The sequence below is a fragment of the Cajanus cajan genome, chromosome 1 (assembly GCF_000230855.2).
Source record: "Cajanus cajan strain Asha chromosome 1, NIPB_CcT2T_4, whole genome shotgun sequence".
NCBI classification, from domain to species: domain Eukaryota; kingdom Viridiplantae; phylum Streptophyta; class Magnoliopsida; order Fabales; family Fabaceae; genus Cajanus; species Cajanus cajan.
Window position 1 is genome coordinate 32534546 of NC_138517.1, and position 20361 is coordinate 32554906.

General features: G+C 32.8%; 1 protein-coding gene across 1 annotated transcript; it reads left to right on the top strand.

Annotated features, from left to right (window-relative positions):
- Window positions 1-437: 437 nt before the first annotated feature.
- Window positions 438-19274, top strand: ATLIG4 (DNA ligase IV). The gene is made up of 27 exons (XM_083059289.1): window positions 438-864; window positions 942-1033; window positions 2213-2298; window positions 2375-2511; window positions 3571-3645; window positions 7330-7421; window positions 7741-7812; window positions 8022-8101; window positions 8184-8221; window positions 8328-8334; window positions 8491-8646; window positions 9779-9854; window positions 10928-11052; window positions 11141-11175; window positions 11266-11324; window positions 12902-12985; window positions 13144-13239; window positions 13330-13378; window positions 13486-13573; window positions 13659-13862; window positions 14493-14618; window positions 14739-14838; window positions 14923-15028; window positions 15366-15496; window positions 15629-15790; window positions 17215-17370; window positions 18330-19274. Exons 1-27 carry the CDS (start codon window positions 532-534, stop codon window positions 19096-19098), a joined length of 3534 nt encoding a protein of 1177 aa, XP_082915415.1. The 5' UTR covers window positions 438-531; the 3' UTR covers window positions 19099-19274.
- The last annotated feature ends 1087 nt before the right edge of the window (window positions 19275-20361 follow it).

The following is a 20361-nucleotide window of genomic DNA, read 5'->3' on the forward strand; positions in this document are numbered from 1 at the left end:
AATCGTCTTTTATGTTTAGTTTTGGATAAACTTTTTTTATCATTATTTATATCTTGCAACTTACAAGTTTCTTTTTCATCTAATTTTAAAATTATTCACAATAATAATAATAATTTTTATTTTTTAATGTAGACACAAAATATATTTTTTATAACTAAAATTTATAATAAATAAATATTTATGAATATATGATTATATTATAATTAATTTTTATAATAAATAAATTATAGTTTACATTTAAAATAATAATTTACATCATGATATAAAATGTTTTTAACCGTTAATAATTTCATTTTTAAAAGTATTAAAATTTAATTCAAAATAAAAAATAATAAACCGAAACAGATAAAAATTTGAATTTTTTCTTCAAAAAAAAATTGTATAATCAACGTAAAACAGGAGAGTATGGAGCAAGTTAAGCAAGTCGAAGTCTCGGTGTTCTGTTTACCGTTTCCCTCACAAGTCACACAACAGAATCTATATAAATCAAAACCACACTCACTCCTTCACTGGCTCAAACTCAACGTTGAAATGACGGAGCAAACCAAGTTGAGCGTGTTGTGCAGCCTCTTCACGTGGACGCAGCGAGCCAAGTCGTCGGCGAAGAAGCGCGCCAAGTTCCGCAAGTTCCTCGACGCCTTCTGCACCGACCGCAACTTCTTCCCCGCCGTCCGCCTCCTCCTCCCCAACCTCGACCGCCACCGCGGCTCCTACGGCCTCAAGGAGTCCGTCCTCGCCACCTCCCTCATCGACGCCCTCGGCATCTCCCGCGACTCCCCCGACGCCCTCCGCCTCGTCAACTGGCGCAAGGGCGGCGCCTCCACCGGCGCCACCGCCGGAAATTTCGCCCTCGTCGCCTCCGAGGTTGGTCCGTCGACATCGTCGTTTTAATTTAGGGTTGTGTGAAAGTGGAAATGTTAATTGCGGTGGCTTTGAAACAGGTGCTGCAGCGGAGGCAGGGGACGGCTTCGGGTGGATTGACGATCAGGGAGCTTAATGAGTTGCTTGACAGGTTGGCTTCCGCTGAAAGCAGGTAAGCCGCTTTTGTTGTTTGCGGTTCCGCATTTGGTTGTTGTTTGTAGCAATTTAACAGTTTTAGTTGCCAAGCTTGCCCGGTGGTCTTAAGGCTTGCACTTGACATGGGGTCAACTTGGTACTCATAGTTTCGATAACTGTCTGTGTTAAAATAATTTCCGCAAACACAGATTAATCTTTGGTTGTTAGCTTTTGGACATTCGATTAAAAATAAAAATAAAAAACATTTGTAGTTGGTGTCATTGTAATTCCTGTGGATTTAGAAGAAGAAAAAAAACATTTTTAGTTACTGTGTGATATTGCATGAGTTCTGATAGAGGGGGAGTTTGTGAAATATTGAGAAAACAAGAATGAACCTTGCAGTTGATGTGAAACGTTTTGATTGACATGAGAAAAGAAAATTGATGCCGCAAGGAATTCTCCTTGTGGTTATGGGCATTGAGGTTTGTGAAAAATATTTTCTTTAGCTTAATAATCATCTTGATGTATAATCACCGACAGGCAGAGGATTTTTTCCTTTTGGAACATGCTTGTGTGTCTAATCACTGGCCATGGAAAAATTCTTAAACGTGTCAATGAGTCTCTATCCAGCAATAGAGTGGACCTGTTTGGATTTTATTTTTTTTAAGCGCATATAGAAGAAGAAAATAAGAAGCTAAAATTAGCTTATGAATTTGTTTGGATGAATTTTTCCAGAAGCACTTTTACGAAAAAAATGGGAAGAAAAATTAAAATAAACTTTTTCACAAGCTAATATTAGCTTATGCATAAATTAAAATTAGGATTTTGGAGAAACTAATTGGAGAGCTTTTGGAGAAGCTTATATCATATTTACTTTCTATTTTTTTCTCCTAGAAGTGTTTCTAAAGAAGTTTACCCAAACATGATATGTATAAGTTAATTTGTATAAGTTATTCCATATTAGCTTCTTCAAAATAGAGCAGCACATGTGCATAAGCTATGACACATTCTCTCTCTGGTATTCTCTCCCCACATTCCTGTCTAATATGTTGCTATTATGTTTTAAGTTTTTCATGTTGAATTGGTGATGTTAAAATATCTGATGGTCTTAACATTTGGCTTCACTATTCTTTATGATATATATATATATATATATATATATATATATATATATATATATATAATGTGTTTCTTAATGACATGCCCATTGTTACAGGGCTGAGAAAATTTTGGTTCTTTCTACCCTTATCCAAAAGACTAATGCACAGGAAATGAAGTGGATTATCATGATAATTCTGAAAGGTGCTTTTCATTTACGCTAGTAAATTGATTTAATATCTTAAATGAGCTTTGAGCCTGTAACTAAATTTTGTTGCAGATCTAAAGCTGGGAATTAGTGAAAAAAGCATTTTTCATGAGTTCCATCCTGATGCAGAAGACTTGTTTAATGTTACCTGTGACTTAAAATTAGTATGTGAAAAGCTAAGGGATCGAAATCAACGTCATAAGCGGCAGGTTAGTTCTGATTTAGTAAAATAGTTTTGGAACTCTGTATAACCCATACAATGATGGCAATTACTATCATATTTATTCTTTCAACTTTGGCTCCAAACGAGCCAAATTAGAGCTGAACACTATCATTCCGGGTTGGGCAATGCCCCTTCTGGAAAACCCAAAAGCAGAATGTTGTTGTAGATCAAATGCAGAAGTTCAAGCCATGACTTTTAACAGTGTGAACTTGTTTGGTTAAAACAACTAGTAGAATTGAAGTTTTACAAAATAGGCTTACTTGAATGAAATAAGGGTTTTTGAATGTTATGTTCTGAATTACGATTCTACCAAGGAATTTGTGTCATTTACACTTGTGCTACTAACTGCTTACCTGTAATAGAGCTAGATTGTAGCAAACAAATCTGCCCTAATAAAAGGAAATAAAGAAATTAATCTGTTAAAAAGGAAAGGGAAATAAACAGAATAATTTCTTCTAAAATAGTATATCTACAACTATACTCAACATGCTTTGTCAAACTCATTTTTCATAAGCAAGCAGCCTTGTATATTGTCTCTGATCCAATCTTTCGTTAGTGAACTATACATAATGAGATAGACTTTCATGTTTTTGAGAGAAGTTCCTCTTTGGAGAAACCACTTCCTCATGTGAACTTTAATGATTAACTAGTAGATGTTTTCTCTATCTCCCAAGGCCCACAGTTAACATGCATGTGTGACAAGCTTGATGATGCCTATGACTTGTATACACTAACTTGAGGAGGAGGGACGGTTGATATAATGTGAATTAATTGGTATTAGTTTATACAGTTGTTTTCTTTGGTAATTAGAATAGGAAATCATATATGTATTAGTTATAAATAGAAGTCTTAGGGAATTGATTTTGTAAAGTTTTCATTATAAATCCATGAGGCTGAGAGGATATTTCAAGTTATTACCAGTTATCAAAGGTTTGAAGTATCGCCATGGAAAATAAAGATCGAAATATAAATGGAAATTCTTATCTGCATATTGCTTGTTAATATGCTTTGTAAAATCAATCTTAAATCTTCTTTTCTTCTGCAGGATATTGAAGTTGGAAAAGCTGTACGCCCCCAATTAGCTAAGAGAGTTGGTAATGCAACTGAAGCATGGAAGAAGGTTTGCTTTGCTAAGCCTTTTAATCAGTCATTTATGCCCCAACCAAATCACTTGTCATTCTTATCCCTTTTCATTGCTACATCACATGGAGATGGAGAACAGAGTACAATGTTCATGATTTGAAACCACTGGTGGGACCTCCCACGCCTGAAATGGCATGCTACTTGACCATTAGGTTCTAAGGCAGTGTCCATCATCCATCCTTATCCTATCTGTACAGAGATTTTTCTTTTTAAAATTTCTTTCTGTTTTGTTTTTTGTGTTTCTGTCAATGGCTAAGATATTAGTTGGATATTTTGAAAGTAAATATTAATTATTTTTGGAGTGAAATAGTCATATTTACTTTAGGGGGGTGTATTGGTTTAGGATTTCGTAGGATTTTAAAAGACTTTTTTTGAGTAAAAAAGTCCATTGGTATTCAATCAGAATTTTATGTCACTTAAAAACAATCCAGTGGTATTTAATCTGGATTTTTAGGATTTTTTAAAGAGTCCATTAAAATCCACTGGTATTCATTTGAGATTTTTTACAACTTAAAAACAATCCATTGGTATTCAAAAATTTAAGGATTTTAAAGGATTGTTGTGTGAGAGGGATTTTGAAAGACTTTCTAGTGTTATCTATAAATACCAGATTCATAAAACAATCCCATCCAAACCCATCGGATTTTGAAGGATTGTTTGAAATGATTTTTCAAGTGTTTTAAGAATTTTCAAGTGAGTTTTTCATCTTTTTTTTCTATGCTCCTGTCTTCTCCATTTTTTCTCTACTAATAATACTACACTATTGTTCATTGCTCATATATAATACTATTCTCATACCATTCTCCTATTTTGTGAAACTCTAATATGTAAATGATAGTGTCATTGACTTGTTTTATTTTTCTGTTCGTTCTCTTTAATTGACTTACTTTATTTTATTCTATGTAGTTGAATTTGTTCCTTTATATAACACAAAAAAAATACTTGAAATTTTAACTTTTAAGTGGTAATTTTTTTTATGACACACGTTAAGAAAAGAAAAAGGTGAAAGATGAAATTGATATCATAATCTCAACAATATATATATATATATATATATAAAAGATGAATTTGTTAGGGTTTTTGTGAGTAGAATGAGATAAAAATGGATCTTAGTAGGGGGAAGAACCCTCTTAGCAAAAAAATTGCGAATTCTCTCTTTCCCTTGAATTTGTTACTCTTATCCCTCCTCCTTTTATGACTCAACAATTATTTTATTTTTTTTACTATGAATTTTTCTTTTTTATTTTTATATTATGAAATTAAGATTTTTTATATTTTAAAAAAAGAAAATTAACATAAGACATTGCAATATCTAATTTTTTAGGGTTTAGGATTTATGCCTTCATTAACTTATTTTTTAAAAAAGAAAATATTGTTAAAATATTTGTTAGAATAATTTATATTTATAAATATCGTTAAAAATTATCATATATATATATATATATATATATATATATATATATATATTCTCTATATCTAAATACTTCTGTTTATATAAAAAAAATTATATATCTAAATATTTTTTCAGTATCGAATATACTAATTTTTTTATATAAAAAATTATCTTATGTTTCTATATTTTCGTTTTTACATTTTTTTTTATAATAACTGAGGTATTTGATCCATTTGGATAGCAAAAATATATTCGATCTTGTATGATGGTGTGCTTCTAAAAATAATAATATAATTTTATTGATTTTGTCTATTATCCGTAATTATTTATATAACTATTTTTTAACATATATTGTTTTAGTAATTCAAATGGAAGATTCACAAGGAAATAATAAAGAAAAATGAAAAGAGAAAGAAAACTATGAAGCTTGGATTAAGAATGATTCCGATGAATTGTTACAATTGATAGTGGATGCTATAAAAAGATGATAGAATATTATAGAGAATTATTATTATTATTTATCTAGACATTATTTTTTTATTTATTATTTTTATCTTTGACTCTTTTTAAATTTGAATGTATAATTTTTTTTAAATCTTATCAAATGTCAAAACTCCACAAAATCCCACAGAATCCATTAAAATCCTAATTTAAAGGTCTTGCAGAATCCATTAAAATCCTGATTTTAAGTCTTGTAGAATCTTGCAAAATCTTAAAAGTCATGAAAATCCTGCAAAGTCTTTTAAAATCCGCAAGATTTTTTTTAACTAAAAAAGTCCTTTAAAATCCTAATCCAATACACCCCCCTTAGTAAAGGAAAACATTTTCTAATAACTGCCAAGGCACAAGTGATTAGAAGAGTCACAAAGATAACTACTTGGAGCTTAACTCCGTCCAATCTTTCAATGCTGCAAAGCATCTTCATTTCAACTGTCTCTTCACACTTCATTTGAGATATTCTTCTAATCTTATATTCTTTTGCTTTTCATAGAACTTTGTGCAAAGGGCTGAAGTCTGCCACTACTTTGACAGCATTGCTCCTTACCCCAGTGTTGATAAAAAAGTTTTTGTTGTCTTTGTCATCTTGATCAAGTTAATTCCTTGTTACCCATCAAGCATCATAGGTTTTCTCGTCAATTGCCAAATGAATAGCTGAAATTCTGTTGTGAAATATCTGATTTTCAGCTTGAAGCATAGCACAAGTCTTTGAACTTCCTATGCTGTGAATTCATTCAGATCTGCATTTCTAAATGTTTACTTAAGAAAACTAAGACATCTGATCACTTCTAGATGCAATGTACTTGGGAAATGATTGGTAAATCATTTCTTGGGGTGTCAATTGCATCAAGTTTTTTATTAACTTCTTTTTATTAGCCGTACTAGTACAATATTAGGTAAAAGAATTGTTGATTTTTGAAGTTCTACCACCACTCATTCTAGTCTATCTCTAAATCTCCCTCGGGACATCTTCAAATCCTGACAATAAATATCTGGAATGAATGGCTCTTATCTTTCTTTAACAGTGTCTGTCAGTATTCAGTTGTTAAAATATACAAAATATCTAACAGTGTGTGGCATTATTTGTTATTTCTTTTATTAATGATTATTTTAGGGTTAATTTTGTATTTGGGTTACCTTAATTTGAGGGATCTTCCTTGGGGTTTTATTTTTATCTTTAATCGAGTTATTTGTTCCCTTATTGATTAGTGTTAGGAGTCCAAACCTGATTCCTAGTGTAAACATAGGTTAGTGATTTCACTGTTGTATTGTACCACATCATTATATTGCCATATCAATTTGAGAAGAATATTATTGAAAGCATTCTTTCTTTTCTTCCTTCCCTATCTAAACCCTATAATTTCAACATCAGTGACCACTGACCACCTATTCTAATTTAAACTGCGGGCAAAGATTATGCATGCTTCTTTAAGGTGATTTTCAACACAGAAGTTGAGGACTTTAACAACTATATTTTAAAATATTAGATAGATCATATCATTGTTGGAAAGCCACATTAATTGCGGTCAACCCTTGCCTGCTTTAGCTGCGGCCCCTTTGGGGATTACCTTAATTGCATCCTCAAGGGTGGCTGTTTAGTCCCACATTGACTAGACATAAGGTGTAAATACAAGTCAGTTTTGTGGGGTTAAGTTAGGCCTTAAGTCAAATTTTTTAAGAATCATAATACATGATTTCATGCATAGTGAATTCATTAGTTTGGTATTTATTACTCACTTTTCCTTTTTGTATGCTTCTACTTTTACTTAGCTTCATGGGAAGGAAGTGGTTGTTGAGTGCAAATTTGATGGTGACCGCATTCAAATTCATAAAAATGGAACTGAGATACATTTTTTCTCAAGGCAAGTGCACATGCATGTTTTATATCTGAATATATTTTATATTTTCATTATTATTTCTTACTTCAGACTGTGGCCCTTTCACTTTAGGGGGATTCTTGTTTTCACCCCACTTTTCCTGTGTGTGTTATTTCTGACCTTGAAGCCATAAGAATGCTCGGTGAATTATTTTATATTAATATGGCAACTTATTGAAGAATCAACAATGCAACGTAATGTAACACTATGAATGTTATAATGTTACGCAATTTATTTCTTGCAGATTTTTTTCTTCTTCTCAAGATAGATATTCTGTTATTTACTTTTTCATCCACTATTGCAGGAACTTTATTGATCATTCTGAATATGCACATGCGATGTCAGAAATCATAATTCAAAATGTTCTTGTAGATAGGTGAACATTTATAGTGTTTCGTGTATTACAATTTTGTTTATTTTGAATAATTTCTGTCCCATTCTTTTATTCTTTTGATGGGAAGGGTGCATGCAACTATAATTTGGAGGGGCTATGTCTGATATAATGTATATATAAAGAAGTGGTGTATGTATGCTTCTGAAATAGCTTGTGTATTTTTTTTCTTGGGTCCTTGTGATTTTTCTTAGGTGCATCCTTGATGGTGAAATGTTGGTGTGGGACACATCCTTGAAACGTTTTGCTGAGTTTGGCTCAAATCAGGAAATAGGTATGTATTTTAATATGGCTTGGTCACTGTAAAATTTTAATTTTCTGTTACACTACCATTTAATATTTTCTATTCTGGGCAGCCAAGGCAGCAAGAGATGGACTTGATAGTGATAGACAGGTTTTCTATTTTGAATCTTTTCTTTCTTGCTTTTTTTTTTTTTTAACTTTTTATAAGTAACTATCAAGTTCAATTTTAACCTTTTCTAGGTCCTTTCTTGATGCAGTTATGCTGTATCCTTGTATCTGAACATTTCAACTATTAATTCCAGCTATCAGGAAATTTGATATGGTTTTGGTTTCAATGGAAGAATGAATATCTAATATGTGATGAAGATTTTCTAATGCAAGACAATTATATACGATATTCCTTGACTTGAGAGTGGCTAGATGTTGCATTTGATATCCTTTATTTTGGAGATACTAGTGTGATTCACCAAACTTTGAAGGAACGACATGAGATTTTGTGTAAAATTGTAAGGCCAATGAAGGGTCGTTTGGAAATTTTAGTACCTAATGGTGGTATCAACAGCCATCTTTCTTCTGGTAAGAATTTCTCATCAGCATTTGTCTTGTCTCTCACTATCTAGTATCCAACTTTCATGATTGTAGATTGCTTATGTGGCTTGAGTTGATTTTTTTCAAACATATAAATGAAATTTATATTCTAAGACATGTTAAGGCAACTCTGACAATATTTTCTTATTGTAACTTGAGGAAAGCTGGAGAGAAAGAGAATGTGTGTGAGGTTTGGGGACACTAATCTATTCTAGGTGATTACACCTAGTAGTAAATATTGTACAGTAGCTAATGAAATGAAGCCCTTCAATGACACAACACCATACTTCTCATGTAGCAAGAATCCCTTAAAGTGTATTTTGGCGGAGCTGAAATGCCCATATCGTCAAGGACATGTCTTTACCGTCAAACTTGTTATAGAGTAGGATTATGCATATGGCTTCTCAGCTCACGGTGTTTCAGGGGAGTTTCCATTTCTAATATGTCGACAGCCTTGCTGCATTCTTATTCTTAAAGCACTTGGTCTTTTTACAGTGATTTCCTTAGTAGATATATTGAGTTATTGGGTAATTTTCTATTTTTCCTTCATTGAGATTTTTCACTGTTCTTTATTATTATTATTATTATTTATTTATTTTTAACTTTTCTGTTATGGATTATCCTTGATTCACTAGACTTTTTGTAATTATCTTTTCTTCATCTTAATAAATTTTTCTTTTTACCCAATAAAAAAAGTGTAAAGGAAGATAAAAGTTAAAATTCATGTATAAGTCTATTCAGAAACTCATAATTGGTCGGACTCTTAAGAAGGGATAAAAGGAAAGGATTTTTAGGTGTTGAAGTGTCGTGATGAGGATGGCATGAACTAATTAAGTTTGGTGAATGGTAATACTTACACTTTCTCTGGCCATCTCCTTTGTCTTGTTGCAATGCCTTGTCATTCCAAATCAACAATATATATATTTTTATTATGGATGTGTATTTTTTAATCTTGAGTGTGCACCAACATTTCTACTGGCAATATGCATATCTTTGATGCTATATTTATTATCGAATCTCAATATCCTCATTTGTTAATTTTCACGTGATTTTCTTGTTATTGATTCAACGAGTTAGCATATGCTTGTATAATATTTGTGATTTTTGTGCTGTTACACAGGTGAACCTTGTTGGTCATTTATTGCTCATACTGTGGATGAAGTCGAGAGGTTTTTCAAAGAAACCATTGAAAATAGGTTAGTGAAAACCTTGATTTATTTTGGTTAATATTGCCAACCATGCTATATGTGGACATTTAAAGCGGAAATCTGTAATTTTTTTAACTGGCTTGTCCAAAGACTGATCTAGGGGATTTGGAAAGTCTTTAACACTTAATAGCCCTTTTTTTGTGTCAAACTAAATGACACAAGCCTTCAGTATAAGAGAGGAGCATATCATGAACCAACTATACCAAATCTTTAGGTGGATAGGTGAAAAGGATGCCTGAATAGTTTTATATTATAATATCTAACATGAAGGGCCCTTTGGACTAGAAGCATGGATAATGCACAAACTTCCTTACCTTGTGCTGAAATGAAACTGAACCTTTTTATTTTTTAGCTTTTAGAAGAGTAAGTGTGGCAAGGATTGAAGATTTAATTTCAGCACAAGGTTGGTGAGCTTGTGCATTATCTACATTGTTGGAGATTCCATATCGACTAGTCATAAAGCCAAATTAGTATATATAAGTGGGGACAACTTTCACCTTACAAGTTAATTTTGTAAGATTGAATTAGACTCAAATCCACATTCTAAGATGATATCAGAGCCTGATTGCGCTGTTGACTTCAATACCATGTTTTATCCATTTTAATATCCACCAGCTTTAAATCAAATTGTCTAATAAGTATATAAACTGCACCCTGGTAATTGATGTAGGCAATGTTGGACTTCCAATGTAGCCAAATCAAAACCCAGTTGTGGTTCCTTAGTCCTAGCCTTCCTTCTTCATTTCTAGTGTTATTACAGAACTGGATATAGCAGAAGGTTCGTATAGGTACTAGTGTTTGAGAGACCAGTGTTCTTTGTACTTATGATTCTCTGAAAAAGTTCCGTTCCTCCTTCCCCTTTCTCCTTTTTTTCATTTCTATTACAACAACCTTAATCCTAACTAACTATGGCTGTAAGCTGGACAGTCATTAGACAGTTACACTATTTCAGAGGCTGCAATTCACTACTTTTCTTCTGTTCCTCCTCACATTCACCCTCCTAATTGGAAGTCTCGGTGTATCATGTACACTTATGCATCTTGTTCTTTTCCTTTATTTAGAGACGAGGGAATTGTTTTAAAAGACTGCAGCTCCAAATGGGAACCTAGTGATCGTAGTGGAAAGTGGCTGAAACTGAAGCCAGAATACATTCAAGCTGGTTCTGATCTGGATGTACTTATCATAGGTATTTAAATTGTGTTCTTAAATTTATACATCTTGAAGCAGCTTGTTTAAGATGATTATCTTGACTTTGCTGTTTTTACTATTTGTAGGTGGTTACTATGGTTCTGGACGACGTGGAGGAGAGGTTTAGTCATTTTCTCATAGCATTTGACTTTTTACCAAATTATTATTTTGTTCTTCAAATGAACTTGTAGGGGCATGCTTTTCTTTTCAGGTTGCTCAGTTCTTGGTTGGCCTTGCAGAGCGTCCATCCCCAAATACACACCCTAAGCGGTATAAATTTGTTATGGATTTTTTATGATTTAGGTCCTTATAATTGTCAACTTTTGGTTTTGGTCCCTTGTAAGTTGGGACCAATTTTAGTCCCTGTTGTTGGCTTGATTCTGTTAAGTGGTGGTGTGGCAATCTAATTGCCACATCATCACTGCCACATGTCTTATATACTCTAAAAATGTTAAATCAGCTGTGTAATACCATATTGAGAAATTGACAAGCGAGAATGCTGAAAATGTTTTATTACTGGATCTGAAAAATGATACAAAGATGATGAACCTCTGTTGCAACAAGTATATATAGACCAGAGGATCATCAGTGAACAGGTCAGTTATAACTGACTGACAGGTGTCAGTTATACCAACTAACAGAATCTAAACTAACCCCTAAATATACAGCGAGAAAAGCATATTTCTCGAGCTATCATTGATTGCTTCTCCATCAAGTTCCGCGTCACCATAACACCACCCATCATATTCTTCCTCCTCTCCTTCCCCCCTCCTTCACCTGTAGCACATAACCTCAACCCCCATCATTGCTGCAGCCACAGACCTACCATCACTCCACCTCCAGCAACCACCATCATTGTTGCCTAATTCACCTTTACAACCACATTCATACAACAACTCACTTCTGCTGCTACTCCCCTCTTCTCTACTGCTCCAAGTTGTATTCTCAATCCTTGGTAGTAAAAATATAAGATTAGTTGTGTCATTGCAGTCCATTCAATACACGGTCATCTTCCTTGTGATGTTGAGTATAACATCAGATATATTGAGAGTGTGTTTGGGACAAATTATTAAAAGAGGTTTCAGCTTTTTTTTTTTAGCAAAAAAACTGTTCGCAAAAAAGTTGCTTGTTTCAGATAATAGCTGAAATTTTAAGAATTGTTTTTTATCTGAAAAAGAAGTTCTTTTCATGCATCAAAAATTTTGAAGCTTATGATTATTCTCCAACAAATTTTTTTTTTTTCCGTAAAGTTGATTTACTATCTAAAAGCGGGTTTTTTTTGTTGTTATCAAAGAGAAAATGGGTGTGAATTTAATATTGGCACATTCAATTTTGCATGCTTCGATGATAAAGTCAGTTGGCTTTGTCAATTGAGAAGGGGGAGAGAACCAAAGAGATAAATCAGTGGGAAATTATGTTTGGTTGAAGTGTTCAACACTTAAACATATGACCAAGATTCAGCTGCATCCCTTTTCTTATTTAAATGATTAATGAATTTCGTTCCCTCTTGCCTTCAAAAAATTTCAATTTCTGCATTAAAATTTAGAGTTTTTCAACATTGCAAACATATTGTAAGTTAAGTAGTATACTTGAAATTTGATAAGTTAGTTTGGCATGGACATACACCCATGCCTGTAATATAAGTGAGCTGTGCATTGAATTTGGTGAACCATTGCAAATTTTCTGGATGTTTGATTTTGTTCTTGTACTGTTAGCAAACTATGGTACCACTTTTTGGATAAAGTAGATAGTTGTGATACTTTAAACTAGTTTGTTTTAACAATTTGACTTATATGCATAGCTATCTGTACATAGCACTATTAATCAGGTCCTTCTTTATATTGCAGATTTATCTCCTTTTGCAGAGTTGGTACTGGACTCTCTGATGATGAGCTTGATGCTGTAGTAACCAAACTAAAACCTTACTTCAGGTAAGTTATATTTTCAGGTCAATTTTTTTTTAGGTAATATTTCGTATTTTTTGTCCTTATTGTGTGTTTTAATTGGTTGTATTTTCTGGTAATGAAGCTAAAATGATATTCTATAATTTATCAAATATCTTCAACATCTCTTTCTCTTTCTCTCTCAGAAAGTATGAATATCCAAAGAAGAGGCCACCAAGTTTTTATCAAGTAACTAATCATTCAAAGGAAAGACCTGATGTGTGGGTTGATAGCCCTGAGAAGTAAGTATTTCCACCTTAATTATGAACCCAGTAAGTGTATGTCACTTGTATTTTCAACGTTGATCAATAATTACCTTTCTCTTCATGCAGATCAATTATTCTGTCTATAACCAGTGACATCCGAACTATAGAATCTGAGGTATCTCCTTCCAAATGCTGTCTATCTGAACTATAGATTATTCTGTCTACATAATCTTTGTTCTCTTGTGAGCTGCACAGTTTTAAGCTGAATTATTTTATTTACAGGTATTTGCTGCTCCCTACAGTCTGAGATTTCCCAGGATTGACAGGGTGAGATATGATAAAGCTTGGCATGAATGCCTTGATGTTCAATGTAAGGGATTAGCAAAATAGGATTTTGGTATCTTCATTGATGATGTTGCAGCAAGACTGATTCCTTTCTTTTTCTCCCTTTACAGCATTTATAGAACTAGTACATTCTAGCAATGGTACCACACAGAGGGGTACAGAATATGGCAGCAAGCAGGACAATAAACCAAAGCAAACAAAGTCCTCCAAAAGGGGAGAAAAGAAAAACATGTCCATTGTTCCTTCGCATTTAATTCAAACTGATGTTTCCAGCATTAAGGGGAGTTCCTTAATATTTTCCAACATGATGTTCTGTATCCTGGACAATCTTGCTGTCTACCAATCACCTGTCCACTAACTGCTGAATTTTTTTTTCTTATAATTTGTTTTAAAATTATGCCTTTATATTTGTTTCCTCATGTTAAAGTTGGTGTGTATTAGTTTGCATGAAGGTTTTCAAGTCCTTTCTTTGTATTAGTTTGTTGAATTCCTGTATGACGATGTACAAATACCCTATTTTGTTCTACACATTCATGATCTGCATCTACATTTGTTAACATTTTCCAAATTCCCTCTTCTCCTAATTTTTTATCGAGTTGCATGTGCTTCAATATGTTCATATATTTTTTTTTCTCACTCTACATTCACTGAAATGCTTGTTTAGTCAAAACAAAGCAATAGCATATGCACAAAATGTGATGACAATCCCTTCAGGCTTCATTATACTTGTGTTCCTCATAGTAAAAGGGCCTTTTGTTCACTAAAATAGAAGGAACACAATTCTTTCCATTACAAAGATATTTTATGTTGTATTACCCCTTTTCCTTGTAATTTTTCTAATGGATGAGAGTGTAACAACATTGGAGAAATAATTTGTTTCATCAATCATCCCGATTGATCTTAAAATGCTTATAAGTGCAATATATTTCCCTTGACATGTACAGACTTTGTTAATGTGCCTCCATCTCATTCTCTTGAGTCCTTTCACAAAATAATTGCTGAGAATGGGGGAACTTTTTCAATGAATTTGAATAACTCAGTCACGCATTGTGTTGCAGCAGACAGCAAGGGTTCTCTCTCTCTCTCTCTCTCTCTCGCTGTTTATATATGTGTGTGTCTGCAAATGCCTGTGTGAAAAAGACAGCTTTATTGGCTGAAGATCTAATAAAAGGCTGTTGTCTGTACTGTAGGGTTTAAATTCGAAGCAGCAAAACGTCACGGTGATATCATTCATTATTCTTGGGTATTAGATTCCTATGCACAAAAGAAGCTTGTCTGCTTACATCCAAAGTAAGATATATGCTGAATATAAACTTATTTACATCTGTAAAAGCTCTTTTGATTGTATATTGCTTCCAATGTTTCCTTTGAAAGGTACTTCCTCTTCCTATCTGAACAGACAAAGAAGAAGTTACAAGAAGAAATTGATGAGTTCTCAGACTCTTACTACTTGGATCTTGCTCTTGGAGACATCAAGCAGGTAATTGCATTTGCTGCTAGCTAGTTTGTATCTTGTCAAGTTTTGGATTCTCTGTCTAAAGTAAAAATTCAAATTGAAATTTGAAGGAAAGGAATCACCATGTTAATATGAAAATTGGGATATGGCTTTCAATTAAGTTTAGTTACCTTTGATTGTTGCACTCACTTTTTTTTTTGTCCATTTTGTGTGCTGTGGACCTTTGCTATATGATGGGTTGTTCACATCGTAGTTAGTAACTACTGGATTGATCTGCCATTTTCTTCCTTAATATTTAGCATAGTCAATATAGCTGATGCCAGTAAATTGAGTTAACTTTCACTCGTATCATCCTATGCAGCTCTTAAGCAATATTCATAGGTCAGAAGATGTCAGCACTGTCGATCATTACAGGAAAAAATACTGTCCAAAGGATAAGTGGTCTTTATTTTATGGATGCTCCATTTATTTCCACACTTCAATACCTTCATTGTAAGATATAATCTTAAATCAAATCTATTTTTTAACTTCAGCTCTTGATGAGATTTTGGATTTTGATTATGATATCATTATTTTCACTAAGCTTGTTCCTTAGCTCTCTGTTTATTCAATATTTTCATATAGGAAAGGAGATTGGCATTTTATATTGCAACTTTCTTTGAGGAGATTCAAGGTTGAAGTTCTCATGGGTGGTGGAAAAGTTACCTCTAATATTGCATGTGCATCTCATTTAGTGGCCTTGCTCGTTCCAGGATGTCAGACTGACTTTGAAGAAATAGAGAGTAGGTAAGTGGTCTGTCTATATTAGCACCTTTTAAAGTGTGTATCATCAACTAGTATAATTTGTTAATTACATGATAGTTGTAGTTTTTCAATTTTTAGGTTTTTTTTTTTTTTCATGTTTCTTATATTTGATAAAAAAAATAAAAAAAAACAAAAAAAAACTAGACTAGACTGGCAAGTACGATGGGAAAACAGTGAATCAATCAAGTCACTGCTTTAAACAATCCAAAAACCCAGGCAATCAGAGAACTGGTCAAACTGGTTCAAAACTGGTTTGAGCCAGTTTTGTGTTTTTTAATCAAAAGCATGCTTATATATGTGGTCCACATATTGATTGCTATTATTTATTTGAGATACTGCTAGACCTCTTATTTTCTGATTACAAAGAATCTGGTTGTAATTCATGGGCCTGTGTAGTGCAAGCCCTCGTACTTAGATTGCTCAGATTTTCACAATTTAATGTTAATTTATTACTTAATAATATATATATATGTGTGTGTGTGTGTGTGTGTGTTTGTTTCGCTAGTTCAACCAATGGCTCGACCACTATTTTACCTATTAATTTGTCTCTTAAGAAGTTCAATGATCCATTTTAAACATTAATTTTTATACTGGTTGTCCATTATCATACATAATTTAGTGTTGGGTTTCAAAATCCCCATACTTCACTCTTCTTTTCTTTTCTTTTTTTCTTTTTTTCCTTTTATCTTCTAACACATTCATTGTTTTTCAAAATTTTGTTTCTTTTTAATTTATTTATTTTCATGATTTTTGAAAAATGAATGTTGAAAAACAAGAGTCTATTGAGATATAACCTGCGCATGAAGGTGCTAATACTTATCTTATGACTTATATATAGTAATATAGTTGATGTATCTCGGTAGTTTTGTAGATGATACTAATAAAACAAGGGTCTTGGCAAGCATAACTGCTCAAGTAGTGGTGTCCTTTTTTTTCCATATTCGGTACAAAGTATAATGAGAACACAATATACTGACATAGGATGTCTATTTGAGATAGAGCTTGCCACATCAGCATATGTATAATGACAGATCCTCATATGGCCCTTGTTTCCATAGAGTAAGCTTTCTTCTGGTGCTCCTTCAATGTATCTGAACAACTATATGGTGGTTGTAATTTTAGGAGAAAATGATGTTTCTTACTATTGATTGATCAGAGTTACGAGTTATGAACTTCAATTTTCATTCCCAGCTTAATGACATTCTCCATCTTAATAAACTTATTCTCTTATTAAAAAAAGTGGTGAATAAAAACTTCATTTCTCAGCTTGGTTTGACATCACTAGGTGAATGATAATTATTTGTATGTTATTTTGTGTTCTCACATGCTCTCTAATCTATCCCTCCCCCCTTCCTTTTTCTTTCCTCTTTGGGTTGGGACATGAGGGGGAAATTTCGACTATGTAGTTTCACTTCAGTAGAAAGAAAATTTCTCCGAAGCAAGAGGCTGTGCATAGTTAAATCCCAGTGGTTAGAAGATTGTTCAGACAGTAGCCAAAGATTATCAGAAGACTCTTACAGTTTGAAGCCCTGGGGAATAGAAGAGTCAACTGCTGAAGATTGGTAAGGTTATGCATGCACAACAGTTATATTCTGACTTTGGAGGATGACAATGTCGGAGTCTTGCTTTAATATTTTGATATATTATATGTTCCTCACAAGTGTTGTAACATGTAACTAAGGTATTATGCCGAGTTCTTCTTCGGGCATTTGCACCAGTGTACTAGATAACAATTTTTCACTTTTGATCTTGTCTTTGACACAGTAGATGGTCCTTTGGTGTAGCAATAATTAAAAGTTCTGTGAGATCTAAATTCATGTTATGCCAATTCAATTAGCATCCAATTATTTATTTATTTTTATAAGCTTTAATAAGGCTATTTAATGCAACCTAATGAAATGGGGGATGCTAGAATTGACTGCCATGAATTTGGTAGTGAAATAGAAAGATGAACAGCTAAAATGAGATAAAGCGTTACATATAAATAGAAAGTATTACTGTAAATTGTTTTGGTTTCTGAAGGGGGGTCAATTTGATGACAATTCGCAAGACTGGCTTTAGAAAATGGCCAAACCTAAATGCTTCAACTTCCTTTAGATTTCATTGGCTTCATCTTGAAATAAAATGATAGGGGAGAAGAATAAAAAAAAATGATAAATTGAATTGATTAGCTCACACAATCAAATTTGAACCATGATCCACATCATATTGTTAGACTATGAAGAACTGACTCATGCAGAGAAATCATCTCCTTGTCTGTCAAAACTGAGCCGGTAGATTGATAAAAATTAGAACTTAGTATTTGTATTTTTTATTTATTTCAAACATTTTTTTCGGTGTTCTAGTATACCTCTGCTAAGAATGTTGATGATGATAACCCCCTTGTCTTTGAAATGGTACATCAGGCAAAAAATGCATAATTGACGTGATTAACTATGGTTGAATGTAGGAGTCGTCCTTAGAACTTCTATTTTATCAATATTTTCCTTGGCATTTGATGGTTTTTCTCTCTGTGTTTTAGTGAACAGGACTTGGTGTTAGAGGCTCATCAGAGTGGATATAATGTAGAAGACCAAAATATTTCTAACTCTGTCAAGGGAAATCAACAGAGAAGTGCAAAAGCTGCTTGTGAAGACAGTATGGCTTTGGTATCCCAAGAGAAGGGTGGCCAAAGAAAAAGAGGAAGACCAGCAGGCAGTGGTACCAAAAAAGTAAAACCAGCTGCCAAACAAGCCCGAAGAGCACGAGTACAAAATGTGAAAAAGCCTGCTAAGTTATATGAATATGAATCATCAGATGAAAGTGATTCTCATGACAAAAGACCAATTGAGCAGGAGATTGACACTAGCGCAAGAAGTCTTGATTTTTACAAGAAACATTCAGAACCCCAGGAGAGTGAGGAACGTGGATATGTCCAAGTTGCTGAAACAGTGGAAAGTTCTAGACCAGATAATATAGACAAGCAAGAAGACTTGAAAAGCAATGAACATGAAAGAACATTGGTTCCTGAATTAGAAATGGCTGATAAGCACAATGAGGTGTCTGAGAAACTTGAAATTTCAGCTGACCCCTTGCAGGCGATGTTATTTGACATGATTCCTAGCCTTGCCACCAAAAAAGATGAGCAACCTATGAATCTTAGTCTTAGAGAAGAGAAGCAACCAGAAATCTCCAATGCAGAGGCAGAGAAGCTACCAGAAAGCTCCAATGCAGAAGAAGAGCCTACAACTATAAAGAAAAAGAAAGTTAGCTACAAGGATGTTGCTAGTCAGCTGCTGAAGGATTGGTAGAGCATCGTCTTGCAAATGTATTGCCTAGTTCTGAATTCCTTGTGTTGTTATCCAAATCTAAAGGTTTTCATTGTCTTGGCTAGCGAATTTGATATCTGGATTTTTTCATCTAGATGAAGAGTTCACTAATTTATGGAAGAGTAACAATGTTAATATTCCTAACAAGTTTTTAAATATTTTTCCTGGTTTCTTAAAGCAAAAATATTAATGAAACTGTTTAATATTATTTTTTTGTTGATAATTTATAGAATTTTTTAACTGATATAAGAGTACGTCACGGGTATATGCTATTGAAATAACTACAATAATTTTTATATGATTTGGTTGCGTGAAAGTAATTCAGTAGTAATTTAATGGCTGGTTCAAGTGAGAAGTTAAGAAAGATTAAGTTAATGAGATTATAGTGAATTCTATCTCGATAGATCTCGTCTTTAATCAAGGTGAGTATAATTGTGATTTACGTAAAATATTTTTAGTTTGATCAGGTTATTTTTGTTAATGAGTAGTGTTATATTTCTTTTTTTAATTATGATTGAATATACTTTTAGTTTTTAAGTTGATATATTTTACTTTTAGTTTTTAAACAATTTTATTAGTTTTAATTCCTAAACTTTTAGTCCTTGAACATGGTAACTAGTTAAGGTTACTCAGTTATATAAGTATGTCCCAGTCTTATGAGGTCAGCATGTTGTTGGAGTTTAGACGTTAAGTGTTTGTGTTAATTATGTTGTTTGTAAAAATGTTGAATTCTCGATAGTATTTGATTAATCTTTTATAATATGATATATTTTTTGACAAAAATAAAAGGTAATTTAAATATCAAGAGACTTGAACTTAGATAAATATAATTATTTAACATTTTAATGACTATTAAATTAACATATTTTATTACTGTACAATTTGTATATTATATTACGGTCATCTTTGTAATTTTTCCTATCTTTACCAAAAAAAATAAGACATAATTTAAAAAATAAATAAATAAAGATCTGGACATGTGATTCAATAAATGTCTATGAATTCAATTTTTAACTCATTGACCTGGTACCTTATCGATTTTTTTAAAACATTATTTAAGTAGACTAACATATGTAGTCCATTAGTATAAAAAAGTTGTGTATTACGTCATGTTTTCTACATGGAATGATAAATAACACTTAGGTAAAAATAATACAATGGTATTCTTGAAATTTAAGAGAACTTTTTTAAATGAATTATTTTTTAACATATGTAGAAAGAGCATTTTATATTGATTAAATTTTA